General features: G+C 35.0%; 1 protein-coding gene across 5 annotated transcripts in view; it reads left to right on the forward strand.

Annotated features, from left to right (window-relative positions):
• The window catches only part of Mbd5 (methyl-CpG binding domain protein 5), a 481,517-nt gene that overhangs the window by 443,040 nt on the left and 19,406 nt on the right, over nt 1-19,071 (forward strand). For 3 of the 5 annotated variants that reach the window (XM_047547386.1, XM_047547387.1, XM_047547388.1), the window contains 3 exons: nt 7,618-8,643; nt 10,217-10,425; nt 14,142-15,350. In XM_047547386.1, the coding sequence (XP_047403342.1) occupies nt 7,618-8,643; nt 10,217-10,425; nt 14,142-15,350 (2,444 nt within the window). The remainder of the gene's footprint in view (nt 1-7,617; nt 8,644-10,216; nt 10,426-14,141; nt 15,351-19,071) is intronic. The other 2 variants (XM_047547389.1, XM_047547390.1) reach the window with 1 other exon arrangement.

Genomic DNA, 19,071 nt, shown 5'->3' on the forward strand with positions numbered 1-19,071 from the left:
GGTATAAGACAATGAAATAGTTGAGACCACAAAAGAATACTTTGGGTAAAAGACTGCAAAGTAATGAGTTTGATTTTTTTTTGTTCTATGTGTTTATTTATTCTCAGAACATGCCAGTAGAGAAAATAAGGGAAGTTGTCATCCCCTACATTTCCTAGATGAGTCTACAAGTGCAAAAAGTTTAAGGGATGAAAATGCTCATGGGCAGATTGTACTATATGTTAGCCTTCTCAAGGTATGAGAAGTTTGTGTGGAAATAATCATCTAGTCTCATACAGACTAATGAATGTAGACTAAAGAAAGAGGCAGAGGCTCCTTGAAGGTTGTTAACTAGGTTAATAATAATAGTTACTATTGAAAGTATTTCCACCAAATTTTTATATACCTAGATTTTATTCTTCTGATGCACAAGGCTTATAGGTTAAAATTTGCTCTGTGCTCTTCTTATTTAACTAAATGACAAAACTGTATTAAATTCTGGGTTGTGTGATAAAAACCTATGTCTATTCTTTTAGTTAATTTTTTGCAAAATGAGCCATTCTTCTTTGCTGTAAGATATTTTTACTATAGGCAATGTCTTGCTGTTTAAGAAGGTCTCCTAATATCAGAGTTACACCATTTGTTTTGTTTACATGTTCCAGGTTAAATGTTTCCTTATGTACAAAGAAAAAGTTAAAATGTTTTGACTTCAGACATTGAGTCTATGTAATCAATGATGATAATAGAACTCAGAGTGGTGTGATATGTTTGTTGATTCAATTATCTATTTTGTACCTTTCAAGAAATAAATTGCCCCAGTGTGCAAATTGGGAGAATTTTATTCCATTGTAATACATTATGTTCACTTATATAAAGTCAATAGAAAGCTTTAGGTTCTCTAGGTGACACCTAAGCTGTTATTTACTAAAAGTCCAGTAGCCCAAAAACATTTAAGTAATTTCAAAAAGTGCCTACATTCTAAGGACTAATGTCAGCTCTACAAAAATTTGACTCATAAATAATGTTCAAAAATATTCTATGATGTCATCAAAATGTATTTCATTTCCACATGCATCTTGTAATAAATAATTCAAATCATAAAGTTTTTACTTCCTAGGAACTTAAACATCAACACCAGCCAAGTAAAGAGTAAAGGAAGAATTATCTTTTAATTATTATACTTCTTGTAAATTCAAGTAAAAACTCACCTTTTTATTAACTAGGAGTGGAACTAGATAGAAAACAGAAGTCTGGAGGAGTTGTTGAGGTATCTCTGGGGTTGGAACTAGTCCAGGGAATCTCAGAGTATTCAAGACCCATGAACACAGGTACAAGAGAGAGTATTCATTAGATATTCTAGAGCAGGACTCCTCTGCTGACCCATTCCAGGGGCCCCTTTCAGATGCTCCATAGACCATTCCCCAGAGATTGAGAGGTCTGGTCCTAAAGCAGTGGTTTTCAACTTTTTTGCATAAGAAATTAACTTATATTAAAGTCCACTAGACATACATCTTAATGTATAACAAATAAAATTTTTATGAAAAATACTTATTACATATGATGTACTTTGATACTTCCAGTTCCATTCTATCTTGCCCTGTCTCATTCATTTCCTTTTCAAGGACAAGGACAATGAAATGATTTTAGCACCCCCTAACAGATCATGTATTTAAACTGTCAGAAACAGTTTCCACAAAGTAATATCCTAGCTATGCTATATTTTCTTTTCTTTTTTTATTTCATTTATCAAAAAATACTAGTTGGGACATACTAAACTAATTTTGCATCCCACTAGTATGTCTCAAAATTGTTGTAAAATATTCATGAGATAATTAATTTATCATTTACTGAGCACCTGAGATGTGCTGGGCACTATTGCATCACTGCAGATGAAATGGGATATAACAGAAGGATACGAAGTTGGCCGTAATAGAAACTCAGCATTCTCCACTCCTTACACAAAATAAGGTAAAACTTCCAGCTGTCATGTTGATGAAGTATTTCAACTATTGTTATTCATGCATCGTCAGAAAACGGAAATCCCACCAAGCAAGAGACTTAACCTAATTTCTCAATTCTTGTCTCTTTATAATACATATTAAGAAAAATGGGATAAAAGAGGCATTTGGATTTTTAAAAAACAAAAACTTTATTATTTCAGTAATCTGAAAAATTTTAAGCATATTTAAATTACTTCCAGCAGTTTTCAGAATTATTCTATATCGGCAAAGTAAACTTCATTACTACACAAGACTGACAAGACTGACCACCTTATAGTCATAACCGTGAGGAAGTCATTTCCAAAGATTTAAGCTGCATCCCTTCTTTCCTTCCCCACCCCACTAGCTTGTCTGTTGTAGGAGGAGAGCATCTCCTCAAACACTGTTATTACTTCCTTCCTGTCTTCCCTACTTTCTGTGTGCTTTAGTTTTGGGACCAGCTACTAGTCCCTAGGTCTTCCTTTCTATTGAAAATAAGGAATATAAGGGTTTTATATTGAGTTGAAAGTACAAAGATAGAGGTTGATATATTTTTGTAAATGCATATTATCATGCTGTTATTAAGGCATGAGAATATTAATAAAGTCTTATTGGAAGAGCTAGATTTCTCTTACCTTCAAAATCAGTCCTTTAAATATAGAAGAGAAATCCCATTTCAATGAGATTGAAAAACATTTATTAGAATGCTAGGCCGTCCTATGTTCTGTTGTCTCTAAAAGCATTTGTTTTGTTGTTTTTGTTTTACTTTTTACATTGCTGGGTATTTAACTCAGGGCCTTAGGTGTGCCAGACAAGTGCTCTAATACTGAGCTATACTCATTAGAAACACTTATTTCTATTAAGGACTACCTTGGTAAGCGAAAAGTACACTTACCAGAGCAAATGATAAAGGTCAAGTGTGAAAGAACATCTTCTATATTACTCATTTCTTAGATTTCTGGGGTTTATGAGTTAAAAAAATCAGTATTTGGGCATAAATTAATATGTATTCAAAGTTGGAGATATAGATCAAACTAGTATAATAGCATTTTAAAAATACTGTATTGATCTGCTTGGTATGAACTTCATGCCCTTTTTTGCACTCATACAAAGGCATGTATACCAGTATTTAAGAGTCAGCCATACAACAGTTTAGTACATTATGAATAATGACTTTCTCAAGGAACGTTAGCAACCAGCAAGAAGAGAAATAAATTTAAAGAGACACACATTACCTTTGTTTTGAAAAGCAATTCTAAAACCAAAGAAAATAAAACATCTTTAGAATTAATATTAGGAAAATACCCTAAAAAATTATGATGCTATTTCTGTATACACAAATGGACAAAAACACACATATGTATATAAATTAAGTCTGTGCAGAGTACTATTTATATTCAGAAATCTACTCCACTGGGTAAGCTACCACTGCTTCCTCATCAGACTAGACAGCTCAATCACTGGGGGTCTTGGCATGTGACCCTCACACCAGCTAAGTTTATTTAGGCGACTTTCCAGTCTTCTCTCCTACTATTTAAAAGCAACAGACAACGAGAAAAAGAAATTGCCAGTTCATGGTGACTGGTGTGAAATAATGGTTATTTTCAATTATAAGATTGACTAAGTTGTTCCAGAATCCCAGCCGCCTTTTGATTATTTAACTGCTAAATGTTTAATGAATAATTTACTTTTTAGAAAATTCTTAGCCACTGTCCCTTTCATTAGATTAAGCACAAAACATCTCGGCTGGGGAAAAAAAAAAAGACTTAATACAACAATTTCCCCACATGCTTCAACACACCATAAGGTTTTTATACAGAACTATGAAATAGGTTTACCAGATAGTGCCTATTTAAGATTAAGTGGTTCAGAAATAAACAATCTCCAACTTCCCCTTCAGCTATAAAAACTCATCCGAATTCTTGTTCTTTTTTGGATGACATTGAGCATTAATGAATGACCTTGAGAACTCAGAGTATGTTAGGATCAACTTCTCCCACAATAAGGGGTTTTTAACTTGGAATACCTGAGAGCCCTCTAAACTAATTTGTCATCTTCCATCTATCTCCTTTCCATTGTCTCTTATCTCCGAGAATTGAACCAGTATACTAGAGAGTCAGTTTTCACTTTCTCTACATACTCCCACACACAACATAAAATTATCTAATTTCTAGAAATTGAGTGCAGGTTTTATGACCTCAATAGATTCATTCAGTCAACAAACACTTTTTTGAATGCCAGCCATGTGTCAGAGATCATGTTGAGTCTTGGAAATACAAAGGAAAATAAGAAATGGTTCTTCCCTTTAATGGTTTAGAAAATGACCTCAAATTTCTTCACTGCTGTCATAAAACAACAAGTTTAACTGTGGGCAGAGGGAGCTGGGGTTTGGGAAAGCCACACACCTTCTCAGTTCATATTTCTTTGTTTTGGGGAAACACAGGACTAACTTCATTACCTTCCATACACATTATGTCCCTGTATTTTTTAAAGTTATTTTGCTTCTCCTAAGAATCCCTTTTTATCTCCTTTTCATTTCTCAAGTCTCTGATCAAATGTTACCACAGTTTTATAATTATCCCCTTGCTATATACACCTGTTAAAACACTTAGCATATTGCATTATAGTCACCCTAGCTAATATGTGAAAAGAGCTTTCAAATTTCCTAGTTTATAATAAAGCATTCAATGCATATTAGAAAGGAAAAAGAAAATTGTCTGTATTGCTTTGTCTAAATTCTGAATTCCTCAGGAAATGGCAGGTTTTTAAAATTTTGTATCACCATTCTATCCTATCGTACAGCAAAGTATGGCTATTTGTTGAGTTGCTTTGTTGAAAATTAAAGAGAATAAAAAAATACATCTTGATTCACATATTACCTTTAATATACTTATTGTATCCACTGACTTCTTGTTGATAAGACAAAAATACACCCAGAATAACTATACTTTTTAGTTGTAATTCCTCAAGAATACTTAGATGGAGAGATTTTTAAATAATGTTATCCCCAAATGGCTCCTTCCTTGAATCATCAATTTGGATACTTCTGTGTTGCAAATTAAGAATAATAAAGAATAGTAACCTCTAAGGAAAACTTTAGTCTACAAAGCCTTGCCACATATATGCTAGAGTATTTTGAAAGTGAGCTCTGCCTATGGTAAGAGAAATGATGATCTCTGCATTTACGTATGCCATTATTATTTAGCAGGTAGGAAAAATTGCCACTGATAGTGATTACTAGTAAATAAGATTTTTTACTAGCTCATTTAAAAAGATGGTTTCCAAATACAAATAATGCACAGTACCTATATATGGAAATAACAGTAAGATTTAAGAAGCAATGAAATATTTAAGGTGTTGATTGTTTTGTAAAAAATATGAATTAATATTTATATACCATATGCTGACTTCAGCATTTGGTATGTTCTCTTACCCTAATCTTTGTGAACATAGTCATTATTTCATGATAATATTTCATAAATATTTATACTTTTTCAAGGAGTTTTTTTTTTAACCTCATTCTTCAAATAAAACACTGAGAGCTTAAAAAAAAGTAGAATGATGACAAGTAGGGAAAATTACAAATCCTTTTTATGGAGATACTCTGTGAAGAGATTTGGATATGCTGATTTTTGTTTCTGTTAAGCACAGCACCACTACTAAGGTCACCACTGCTAATGACTACTACTGTCAGCAATAATTATAACCATAACTCCTTGTATTTATAAAGACTTTTACACCTCACAAACTTTTCACTTATTTTTGATTCTTACAACAATCATGCCAATGATGGAATATTTTCTAAGGGGAAAGAAAATCAATGATAGCAAAGAATATATACAAAGATGTTCATCCCTGTGTTACATATAAAGATGAAAGGTCAAAATGTGAATGCCAAACTTTATCAGAATGGTTCGTTAAATATAGTCAGTTCATTTACTACACAGTGGACAGTATAATTACAAAATCAATATATCAAAAAGGAAAAATTCTTGATTTATTCTAGTGGGCGAAAACATGAAAAATATAAAATTATATGCATACCAGTATTACAACGAAGGAATCACTTCTGTGTATTTGGATCAGGTTTCAATGGTAATATGGTCAAATGTAAAAGTAAAATGTTCCAATTATTTTAGATTTTCAGTGACACTGGTATGCTTCATTATATCATATATATGTTTATTACTGTAAAATAAAATTAGAAGTATATGCTTATAACAAAATATTTGTTAAATGCATGATTATAGTTAAAAATGCATCTCTTTCGGGGAGACTTTTCACCAAAATATGATTGTAGGTTCCTTTTCAGTAGAAAAGGTTTTGCCTTCCCACCTCTACCAACCCGTTGAGCATTTTGATCACCAGGGGTGATTTCAAAGAACACTGGTGCCTGGCTATTATCCTAAGCTTAAAATGAATTTTCAGTGGATCTGGGTTAAAGCCCAGGTATTGGATTGTTTAGGTATTTTGTTTTGTTTTTTCAATTCTCCATCTATAATTCTATTGTGTAGCTTGGGTTAAGAATCCCTAATACAGTTATAAATACAAACGAAATTTGTATCTTAATAAATTACCTGAATTTTCATCTTTAGTACAAGACTTCCAAGAATAAGAATGCTCTTTGGATGCTAATTAGACTGATCTAATTTAAGGAATCTTAAATACAAAGTATCTTTATACTATCAGAATGGCAAAGATCATTAATCATTTTATTCACTTTTAAAAATAATAATAAATTAGAGTATTAGTGAAAGATGAGCATTATCTTACACTGTAAGAATGTAAACTGAGTGTGTTGATCAACTTCATTGAAAGGTAGTTTACCAATATGTATTCAAAATTTTTAAAATAAGGAAACCTTTCTTTCCCTGCAATTCCACATTCAAGAATCTATCCTTAGAAAGTAATAGGACAAAATGGCAAAGATATATTAATAAAAAAGTTTATTGTAATGTCTCTTATAATAGTAAAAAAAACAGAAGCAATGAAAACATTTATGTATGGATTGATAAAATTATGTATATCAATACCTGGCACTAGTAAAATGATTCTATAACTGTATATGAATTAACATGGAAAGATGGTCACAATATGTGGGTAAATGAAAAAGTTATAACATGATTCTAATTTATCTCTGTGTGTGTGTGTGTGTGTGTGTGCACACGCGTGTACACATAGGATGGGGAAGCCCTGAAAGCTATATAACTAGAATATTAATAGTTATTTACTACTAGGTACTTTTATATTCTGTTTTATACTTTTCCATATATTCTAGGTTTGTGGAGGGTTTTTTTCCCATTAAAAGTAAGTACCAGTTTTACAAATAATAATGGAAATTTTTAAAAATTAAAAATATATAGTTTTTAAAATGAAACTTTGTTACTCTTATCTCCCCAACTGAATGAACTACAAAAGATTCTCCCATCTTCACGTTGTCCAACTGTGAAAGACAATTCAACAAGTTGTTTATTAAATGCCACACTTTTTAAACATATTTATTTTTCAAGTAGATTAAGTCCCATAAAGAGATGTGAAAGCATCTCTGATACAGTTAAACAAGTTACAGTCAATGAAGATGCCATGTAACAAATAAATTGAAATGTATCTTAATATCCATAATTACTAACAGGGTTTCTTTCTTTCTTTTGCATCTTAGGCAGTTCAGGTCCATCATCCTCCATAGCCATAGCTGGCACCAACCACCCCGCCATCACAAAGACAACATCTGTTCTTCAAGATGGTGTCATCGTCACCACCGCAGCTGGAAACCCACTGCAGAGTCAGCTGCCCATTGGAAGTGATTTTCCTTTTGTTGGCCAGGAGCACGCACTTCATTTTCCACCCAACAGCACTTCAAACAACCATCTTCCACACCCCTTGAACCCCAGCCTCCTCAGTTCTCTACCTATCTCTTTGCCAGTGAATCAACAGCATCTCCTAAACCAGAATCTATTAAATATCCTCCAGCCTTCAGCAGGAGAAGGCAAGTCTGAGATCAACCTCCACCCTTTAGGTTTTCTCAACCCGAATGTAAACGCTGCTTTAGCTTTTCTCTCCGGTGACATGGATGGGCAGGTATTACAGCCTGTTCACTTTCAACTCTTAGCAGCCCTGCTTCAGAACCAAGCCCAAGCAGCTGCCATGCTTCCCCTGCCATCTCTCAATCTGACCATCTCAGATCTTTTGCAACAGCAAAATACCCCTTTACCCTCATTAACACAGATGACAGCCCCACCAGACCATTTGCCAAGCAATCAGTCAGACAACAGCAGAGCTGAGACCCTTTTAACCAGCCCCCTGGGGAACCCTTTACCAAGCTTTGCAGGCAGTGACACTACTTTTAACCCCCTGTTCCTCCCAGCTGTCACTGGGGCCTCAGGATTAATGGCCTTGAATCCCCAGCTGTTGGGAGGTGTTCTGAACTCGGCATCGGCCAACACCGCTAATCATCCAGAGGTTTCCATAGCAACCTCCTCCCAGGCAACCACTACCACAACCACTACATCATCAGCAGTGGCAGCACTGACTGTCTCAACACTTGGTGGGACAGCAGTGGTGTCAATGGCCGAAACATTGCTGAATATATCTAATAATGCTGGGAATACACCTGGTCCAGCTAAACTCAACAGTAACTCTGTGGTGCCACAGCTACTTAACCCTCTACTGGGGACAGGTCTGCTTGGTAAGTTAAATTTTTTCACAAATTTTTTTAAAAGAAACGTTTTTCTAATTCTCTTTTCTCCTTTTTAAAAACTCCATTTTGTCACACTATTTTTTTAAATGTTTTTATTATGTCACAGCTTACTTAAGGAACTAAATATAACAACACCCCCACACAACCATAGTTATACAAACATGAGAATGACTTTTTCCTTTTCCCCTGTGCTAGTAATACTAAATATCATTTTAATCTGCTTTCTTTTCTTCTAATTCTGATGCCACCTAAACCTAACCTACCCAACATTTTCTTAAGCCAAGTAGTCTCATTTTTCAAATAATAAAGCACAGGTACATCTTAAAAATAATTTTTATTTCAATTTTAGTTGGTGTGGCATCACAGGGTTAGTATGAGCAGCTGTACTGTGGCTGGAAACAGCTTGAGGAAGTATTTTCCAGGTGAACCCTAAGTAAACAAATCTAAACGCTTGTCCAACAAAACATAAACAGGCATAAAAACACTGAAAGCTGAAGTCTGTCCAAATTCAAAGAACAGTCCCTCTAGCTGCTGCTAAATTTCCTCAGAATTATTTTTAGATCTTTGTGGCTTAAAAACAATCCACATTGTCTCTCTCAAAAAGTTAAAAAATGATGTTAAGTGTATATAACTAACAGATGCAGGTAACTATAATGTAAAGCACAGGTATGGTGTCCATAAAGTCTAGAAGCATATCCAAATACAATCAAGGTCATGTTCAATGTTTAAAACATAGTAAGTTTGTTTATGTTTCTAGATTTTATGGACACCTTTATAATAATAATATAATTTATATATAATTTCTCTGGCATGAATTATTATACTTAAATAATCTAAGAAGCATCTATATATTTCAAGTTACAGGATAATTTCTATGATGGCATCCTCAAAATAATTTCAATAATTTCAAAACAATTTTGAATATTAACTTAGTTATTAATTAATGCTGATTATAAAATAATTATTTTTAAAGCTTATGACAGTGAATTATTTTGCTTGTTAGCTTTCCTTACAATTTTAATTTTAGGTGACCTACCTTGTACTCCAGAACAAGATGCATATATCTAGACTAAATCTCTCATTTTATTTCATGGTATTTATTTATGATTATGGCTTAATAATGAAGTTTTATAAAACAAGGCCTGATCAGTCCTACTCATTTAAGTTATATGATCAAATACATATGATTACTAAAATATTTTAGGATTAATTTCCACCTTTAATTGTAGACATTCTCATAAAAAGAGAGTAAGAAATCACATAATATTGAAGCTAAATATATAAGAATTATTTAATGAATAGAGCAACTACTAAGTAGTCTTTGCAGGATATAAAATCCAAAACCTAATTATGCAAGATAAAACTAAATAATAAAGCTACCCTTTCCTTAGCACTTAGTAAGACTTTGAGAAGAAAATAAAGAAAAGAAATGAAATGAATAAATGAATTACCCATTAAGTTCAGCTTCTAGTTTTTGTTTTAGGAATTCTCTGGTACAAAGGTAGGCATAGAATCTCTGAAGTATCACATTGACTTATATTTTATGTTTTTCAAACTGTAGGTGATATGTCATCAATAAACAATACTTTGAATAACCATCAACTGACTCATCTACAGTCGCTGTTAAACAACAATCAGATGTTTCCTCCAAATCAGCAACAGCAGCAACTTCTTCAAGGGTACCAGAATCTCCAGGCCTTCCAAGGACAGTCCACTGTTCCTTGCCCAGCTAACAATAACCCCATGGCTTGTCTGTTTCAAAACTTCCAGGTATTCACCTTCCATAGGTCACTTTTGTAGAAACCAATGTCTGGATTTGTTTAAACACTTACTTTGGGGGAAAGAGTGAAAAAAGTAGATTTTATACATTTTTGTATCTATTTACTGTTATTTCTCAATATTAAGTATTGTTAAACAGGCCAGTCCTGTTTTGTTTTGTGTAGTAGTCTTCTTTGAAACTCTGTTATCCTCTTCAACCCTTTTGTCTTTCTCTTTGCTCTCTTGATTAGAACCCACATCCTTATTAACATACCCACTGACCTCCCTTCTCCAGGCTCATCTCTCTCACCCCTTACCCTAGGCTTCAGCCACGAGGTCTTTTATTTCAACAAAGTAAATAAATTCCTGATAGATTAAGAGGTTTGATGGAAGGAGTAACACTAAATAAAAGAAGAAAATATAAAATATCATATATATATATATATATATATATATGATAAAGAAGTCTGTAGGAAAACATAAATCCAATAAGTGAAAGGAAAAAGAAGTAACCGTTGACTACATAATAAATCTGTGTAATCAAGGATATTCTGAACAAAGTTAGACAAGTACCAACTGGCAGAAAAACATTTGCATAATGCATACCAAATTATTGACATCTGTAATATAGAAAGGGCTCCTATGAATCAAGAACAAAAAGGATAATAGATTAGAAAAATGAACAATACATATAAATAATTCATAGAAAATGAAAGATAAATTATTAAGGCAAAAATAATGATCAAAGTTGTACAAATTAAAATACTGTGTCCTTAAGATTGATGTATCTGTAAGCACAAATGGCAGCACAAATGATGGAGGAGGCGGAAGGCAGATGCAGATTTCTGCCTAGTAAGCTCTTTTTTATTCAGTGGCAGAGTCAGTCGATCAAACACCTGATGTGGCTCATTTTCTGGATGGAAAATGGTGACTGGCTAAAGCAAGGGTCTGGACTTTATAGTCTTCATTTAGGGTGGGACCAGAGGGTGGTTCCTGGCATTCGTTGTATTAGGGTCAACTGATCCATTAGGGTGGGACAGGAGTGTGGATAGGGAATTTCCTGGGACTTATTGTATTGGGGTCAACTGACCCATTAAGGTGGGGGGTCAGGTGTCAGTCAGGTGAGAGTTCCTTTTGTGTTCCTTCCCTCTAACTGAAGGGCTTTTAAAAGACAAAAACTTCAATTTTACCCCAGACAAGGCAGGAGGGGGAACAACTGCTAATAGGGGAAATGTCCTTGGACTTATTCTCCATATCCTTCAGTATCTATTTCTCACAGGATTTAGGATAGATTTAGGAGGGTTATTTGGCAGTATATAAAGTTTTTAAATATACATATCCTTGTGCCCAGAAGTTCAACTTCTATGTTTCCACTTAAGAGAAATCTTCAAATGTGAACAAAAAAGTACATACCATAATATTTGTTACAACATGAATTAAGTATCCATCAGTAGGAAAATAGTTAAATGTGTTATAGTATATCCATCTGTGTAGTAATTTAAAAGATTAACTAGACTTATACAGCCCAGTATGGAAAACTCTGTAAGACTTAAGACTTCAATACTGTTGTATCGCCAAAACGGTACTACAATACAATTGCATTCATGTTGAAACAAAGGAGAGAAGGAATGAAGGAAGGAAGAAAAGAAGGAAGAGAAGAGGAGAAGGGGAAAGAGAGGAGGTATCCTTTACAATTCACCTACACAATTTAACATATTAAAAATCTACAAGGGCTGGGGATGTGACTTGGAGGTAGAGTGCTTGCTTAGAATCCATGAAGCCCTGAGATCAATTCCATCTTCTCACTACCCCCCACCACAAAATTGTCCGCAAGGAGTGCTCCAGCACTGGTTACTTCTGAAAAAGGAATGGAATGGGAGTGGAGTAGGAGTTTGGGGCACAGAACAGTGATGTAGAAATTTTTTTTCTCTTTGGACAATAGTAAAATCGTCACATGGTTCTTGTATAATAAAATAATTCAGAAAAGAGGAACAAGTCTCAAGCATGTCACCAAGAAAGCACGATAAATCCTGAAGAGAATTCATTAGGCTTAGCTATTAGTACTTAACCAGTGGGGTGGTGGAATGTAGTTTTGGTGCAGTAGTGGGAGCAGGAACCACATTGCAATAGATGGAATGATGAATGGGATATTAGGAAATAACTATGCAGAACCAAGAGAAATCAGGTAATACTCCAAGGGGAAACTTCAAATAGAACACAATCTTAAAATATGGAAACCATGCACATGATTATATGCTAAAGGAGAGAGACACAAAAGTGAGAGATTGAACATGAAGAGAAGGAATAATGGATGAGGCAAGATACCTGAGGGAGAGGACTTAGAATCCAGAGCCTAAAAGGAGAGCTTACCCACAAAGAACAGAAGAAGCCTCTCTTATCCTGAAAAGTAGGACAAGACAGAGGACAGGTAGAGTTGCAGAGAAATACATGTTGTCATGGAGCAGGGAGTATCAGAGTGTAAGAAATTATGAGAACTCTAAGCAAGGACATTCACTTAAAATAATGAAAGATATGGCATAGCCACCAGCCTGAAGAAGCAGAGGAAGATTTGAGTAGTTGTGGAGAATAAGAATGATATCTAATGAGAAGATATCTAATGATATCTAATAAGAAAGATAGCTAATGAAGGATTGAAAGGCAGCAACAGCCCCCAGTGGAGGTTGAAAGTCATAAATCCCTATCCACAAGATACCTAGCACCCTCAGTGTAGGTATAGGTAAAACAGGCAGTTGAAATCATCCAAGATTGGGATTTTATCTGTTAAGTATAGATGAGGGGATAATAGCAAGAGAACAGTTTATGTGCTGTTGGATCCAAGGTTCTGGTTTAGTAAGAAAGGATATAGACACGAAAAGGGAGTGATTATTTCAGAGCAGGGAGATCCAAAGTATCAAGGATCTGGAGGAGTAATTTTCAGATAGATGTTAGTGAAATTAAAACAACCTCAAGGATTTTGTCAAACTGTACTCATCCTTCCTATTCTGAAATTCTAATGTACTCCTCAATAGGTATTCTTCCCTTCATTCTCCCCAAGTAAGAATCATTTCTGCAGTGAGCCATGGTCATGTTGACAGTGTGGGGATACCCCTTAGCCAGTAGTCTGATGAGGTTAAAGAGTTGGCATTATTACCCATCTGAAGTCTTCAAAAATATGGTGTCATATTATCAAAATATTTTATCATTAATAAAGGAGTCTTCATTTTCTTTATTTTATTATGTATTGTATTTCACTTAGCTAAATAGAAACATCTTAAAAATCAGTGAGTTAAAATTTTCAAAATCTGGTTCTTTTGGTTCAGTTACCTGTGACTCATATCCCAAGTTACAAAGACCTTTAATACCCCAAAGTAAGTGGGGTCATCACCTGAAAACATCTTGTGTCCATTCACCTCAAGCCTAATTTTTCTAGAGAACATTAAAAAAGAAGGTCTGTTGAGTGATTTCAACCAAAGAAACAGAAACCAAATATGACTAATATGTAAGTTTTTCTATGTGGATGACTTTTTCTTTCAATTTTGAAAGAATTATATTATATTATAAAATTATATTCTTTCTTGCTCATTATATTTCCTTTCTTGTTAGATCTGCTTATCTTTTGATAAGTCTTAAAATTATGGCCTATCTCCTTGAGGCCTTTAAATTTTTTCCTCCCTTCCTCCCTGTCTCTCTTTCTCCACCTCTCACTGCTTCCTGTCCATTTCTTTAAGGTGAGAATGCAAGAAGATGCAGCTCTCCTAAACAAAAGAATAAGCACTCAGCCGGGGCTTACAGCACTTCCTGAGAATCCAAACACTACACTTCCACCTTTCCCAGATACACCTTGTGAGTTGCAACCAAGGATCGACCCATCTCTTGGTCAGCAGGTGAAGGATGGACTCGTCATGGGTGGCCAAGCTGATGCTTCCGTAGATGCCATTTACAAAGCAGTTGTTGATGCAGCCAGCAAAGGAATGCAAGTTGTCATCACCACTGCCGTCAACAGTACCACCCAGATCAGCCCTATTCCAGCTCTGAGTGCCATGAGTGCCTTTACTGCCTCAATTGGTGACCCACTAAACCTGTCCAGTGCTGTCAGTGCGGTCATTCATGGACGGAACATGGGAGGTGTTGATCATGATGGCAGGCTGAGGAACACAAGGGGGGCACGGCTGCCCAAGAATCTAGACCACGGCAAAAACTCAAATGAAGGAGAGGGGTTTGAGTATTTCAAGTCAGCTAGTTGCCACACATCCAAAAAACAGTGGGACGGGGAGCAAAGCCCCAGAGGGGAGAGAAACAGGTGGAAGTATGAGGAATTTTTAGATCATCCAGGCCATATCCATAGTAGTCCTTGTCATGAAAGGCCCAACAACGTCTCCACACTGCCATTTTTGCCTGGGGAACAGCACCCAATACTGTTACCACCAAGAAACTGTCAAGGGGATAAAATTTTGGAGGAAAATTTCAGGTATAATAACTACAAAAGAACTATGATGAGTTTTAAGGAGAGACTAGAGAACACTGTGGAAAGATGTGCGCACATTAATGGGAACAGACCTCGACAGAGTCGGGGATTTGGAGAGCTGCTAAGCACTACAAAGCAAGACCTAGTCCTAGAGGAGCAGTCTCCAAGTTCCTCAAATAGTTTAGAAAGTTCTCTGGTCAAAGACTACATCCATTACAATGGAGACTTTAATGCCAAAAGCATTAATGGGTGTGTGCCTAGCCCTTCAGACGCTAAAAGCATCAGTAGTGAAGATGACCTAAGGAATCCAGACTCCCCCTCTTCAAATGAGTTGATACATTATAGACCAAGGACGTTCAATGTTGGCGACTTGGTCTGGGGCCAATTCAAAGGACTGACTTCCTGGCCTGGAAAATTAGTAAGAGAAGACGACGTTCACAATTCATGTCAACAAAGCCCCGAGGAAGGGAAGGTATATCAATCTTTATCCATTGTCAAATACTACTAACCTTTGTTCAGATATCAATTATTGTTTTTTGTTATCATCACTTTGGATTCTTTGGATTTGAATTTAAGATTCTTCATGACTCATAGAGGTCTCTCAAGCTTCTGGAGCATAAAATGAAGAGGGGATGGTTATAGTCACCAAAATGTCATATCAACAAGGGGTGAGTTATGAAGCATTTATAGATCCCCTTAGGCTTAGAGTAGATCTAGCCCAAGAACCAGATTTCCAGAATTTTGTCAACTCTGCCTTCCTTCCCTGCATTTACCTAGCTCTTCATTCCACAATCAGAGAAGGAAGGCAAGTGTCAATGACTGGGAAAAAACATGGTTAACTGGGGGAGGTCATGGAGTGCCACAGAGGTAGGGGCCCTCCTAGGCGACAGGAAGGTGAGGGGACAATGTTTCCTGCATGTACTTACATGTGACACATAGGGCTCAGGAGGGGTAAAAACTGGATGGGGTTGTAGCCATTTGTGGAGCAGCAAGTAATCCCTGTGAGTTCAGAATGGTTTCTCATTTCAGGAAAAGTTCTGGGCTTTTGTAACATACGGAAATGTTTAACCCCACAGTCTGGTTCTACTTAACACAATCTGATCATATCAATTAAATGAAAGCTCTCCATGAAACTACCATTCAATTTAGAAGAAATTAGTAAGGGTTTTCTGGTCTTTCCCCCCTTTACAAATGGTAAAATTGGCTCAGAATATGCAGAATGTTTAAAGCAGAAAAATTTATATTTGACCAGAAGGAGATAATTATGCCCACTCTCTACATATGATGAAGAAACATAATTTTTTATCTTCTTAGGTAATAAAAATTACTCTTATAGGTATATATTATGCTCTTAAAGAGTATACTATATACAACTGTTTTAACTCTGCCCAAACTTTCACTTGCACTTAGGTTTAATAGCAGGAAACCAAAAGCACAATAAAGAACTATCTTTCTCCAAAGAACAAGGAGGTTCTTAAACCTTTCCTTGTAATGTCTAATATCTACTTGTCAGGATACACCCTGGGCATAATGTTTCTAGGTTTGAAGAAAATGAATTCCATACTCCAATTTGCAAAATATTTTTTTCTCTGTACTTTCTGAGAACAGACAAACATTCCTTGGGTTGATAACCCAAATATTTTTGACAGTTTATTTAAGAAAAAATTAGAAACAGCAAAAGTAGACTTTTATGATATAAATGGAACTGTTACAAATACAAGATGTAGTCACTGAACTGTTTTTCCATTTCTGTGCAAATGAACCAAGCCTCTTCATGTGCCATTTTATAAGAAACTGAACTAGAGAAGATATTATGCCCCCCCTTCCCAGAAAACATCCTTCCTGTCCTAAATGCCTTGTCTAAAAATCATTTTTTTTTTGCCCTGGATACATAAAGGCATGTATTTTTAACACATTTCACATTGAACAAGGATCCAAAGTCATCTGATTAATCTGTTTGAAAATCCTGAGAATGAGTTATTCACTGACGTTAAACTTTCTCTTTAAAAAATAATGGTTTAAGAGTACAAGGAACAGTTATTTTGCTTCATTTAAATAAGCAACTGTTTTTATTCACTATTAAGTAATAATAACTCTTTCGGGATATCCAGATTCTTCTTCCTTATTTTGGGCAATAGCTGAATTCCTAAGAGGGAGCATGACATTGCTTCTGAAAATTCAAATATTCCCCTTCCCATTGACTGACATTGTAATTTAAGATTCTTACGTTAAAACCTTGATATCAAGATGCATTAAAAGTATTTTTAGTAATTCAGATAACCTAATTTAAAGCACACATTTTAAGCTGAAAAACCAAAAACATGTAATAAAATATTAGTGTTAATACATGAAATATTTATCATTAAAAAGCAAGGTATAGCAGCCTTAAAAGCTCTCAGGCATTCAGCATTTTTAACAACCTCTGGTCTTTTTAGGACCCATCTCATTTTTGCACATAAAAAAGCAAACCACTACTTCACAACATTCTTTTTTCTCTTCTAGTCCACAAAACAAAGGAAGGACTTCCTCAGGCTTTGTTTAATGATGCCCAGTGAACCCAAAGGTGTTACTTCATAATACCAGAAAAAGTGAAATTTCAACATACCTGTCTAACTGCAAGCCAAGTGGCCTTTACTTGATATGTTAGTGACCTTGGTTCATCAAGAAAAGATTAAACTATTTCATATCTGTGTGATACCAAAGCATGATCTACTTGAGAAAGATCTGTGGTAAAACCATTTTTAATTTGCCCTCTTATCCAAGTGAATCAATTATGATGGAAATTTTATTTGCATAGAATCCCCTAGTGCTCAGCAAAGTTGGATAAATAAAGCCTTGTACATTAATAACCAGGCTTCTGCTTTTAAAAAGGTAAGCAGTGTCTTAAGTTCCCTTCTGTATACTAAAATGCCTGACATTTTAATAAAGTCTAGAGAGAAAGACAGACTAATTCCATAAACAATTTATTTATTATAGTAAAAGCTTATTAATTCTACTTTGCTGATGTGAAAAGTTGGCTCATTTCCCCTGGTTTTTATCTTTGAAGTTTTGAAAAGAAAAGGTTTGCCAAACATTTTAAATAAATCTTCTTAGCCTCTTAACTTTATTCTATATGTCCACCAAAGTAAATTAATCTAAGATCCTGTCAGATCCCACCAGATAAAAATCTTGTTAACTCAAGTTTTAAAATAGATTTATTATCCCTCCCTCCACCCCACAGCCTATCATTTATACTTTTAGTTATACCCTTCTTCTCAGCAAACTAGCCCAAATTCTTTCTGGAGACCGGTAAAGTAGAAAAAACAGTAATTAATTAACATGATCACAGATTACTATTTGAAAGCAAGCTGGGTCCCTCTCTAGTTTTCATGTTGCATGAGTGGTCTTTGATCTAGATAAAGCCAAGGCTATAGTTGGAGCACTGGTATTTGCCAACACCTGAGATAGTCACCTTGTCTTTAAGTTCATAATTTAGTAGACTCTTGGTCATTGGAGAAAACGACTTGGTCAGTTCATGATTTTGGAAAGGCATTTTTAAGCTTTGGTGGGTTAGTATATGTAACAGAATGATAATGCATTAGAAATGTTCTGCAGTTTCTGAGATAATTTCCTAAGAGGCTTGATTTCCTAAGCATCACATCTGCATGAACACAGTCTAGAAGGAACTTGGAATGAAAGAGCAGTGTGGCAGAAAGAGGCATGGACTTTGGGCTTTCTGAAGTGAGCGTAATCCAAGCTCTGTCAGTTAAGTGGCCCTGTGTAGGTTTGTTACTCTCCCAAGGAGCTGCAGCCTCCTCACCTCTCAAGCGGGAATATTAATTCTTACTCAAAATGATATCTTAAGAATTAGATGAGATGTCACAGTTAAATTGTTCAAGCATTAAAAGTGGCTCAATAAAAATTAGACTAATTTTATCCCTATTTTCTATGTCAGACAATTTATTAATTTGAAAGGTATTCTGGTGGAAATGAAGTAGTTGATTTTAGTTATTGTTTATCAATGCATTTGCCATGTTTAGAGGATTTGCTAATCAGTTTGAGGGCAAAAGATTGTAAGGAATATATAATGAATTAAATAGTTCATGACTATTTTATAAACTTCAACACATCACATACAAATTGGTATCTGATTATAAGTTAGTATTAGCTGTTAATTTCAAGCAAGAGTTTTACCTAGAAGCATTTTAAACCAT

Source organism: Sciurus carolinensis, chromosome 3, assembly GCF_902686445.1.
Source record: "Sciurus carolinensis chromosome 3, mSciCar1.2, whole genome shotgun sequence".
Classification (NCBI taxonomy): Eukaryota; Metazoa; Chordata; class Mammalia; order Rodentia; family Sciuridae; genus Sciurus; species Sciurus carolinensis.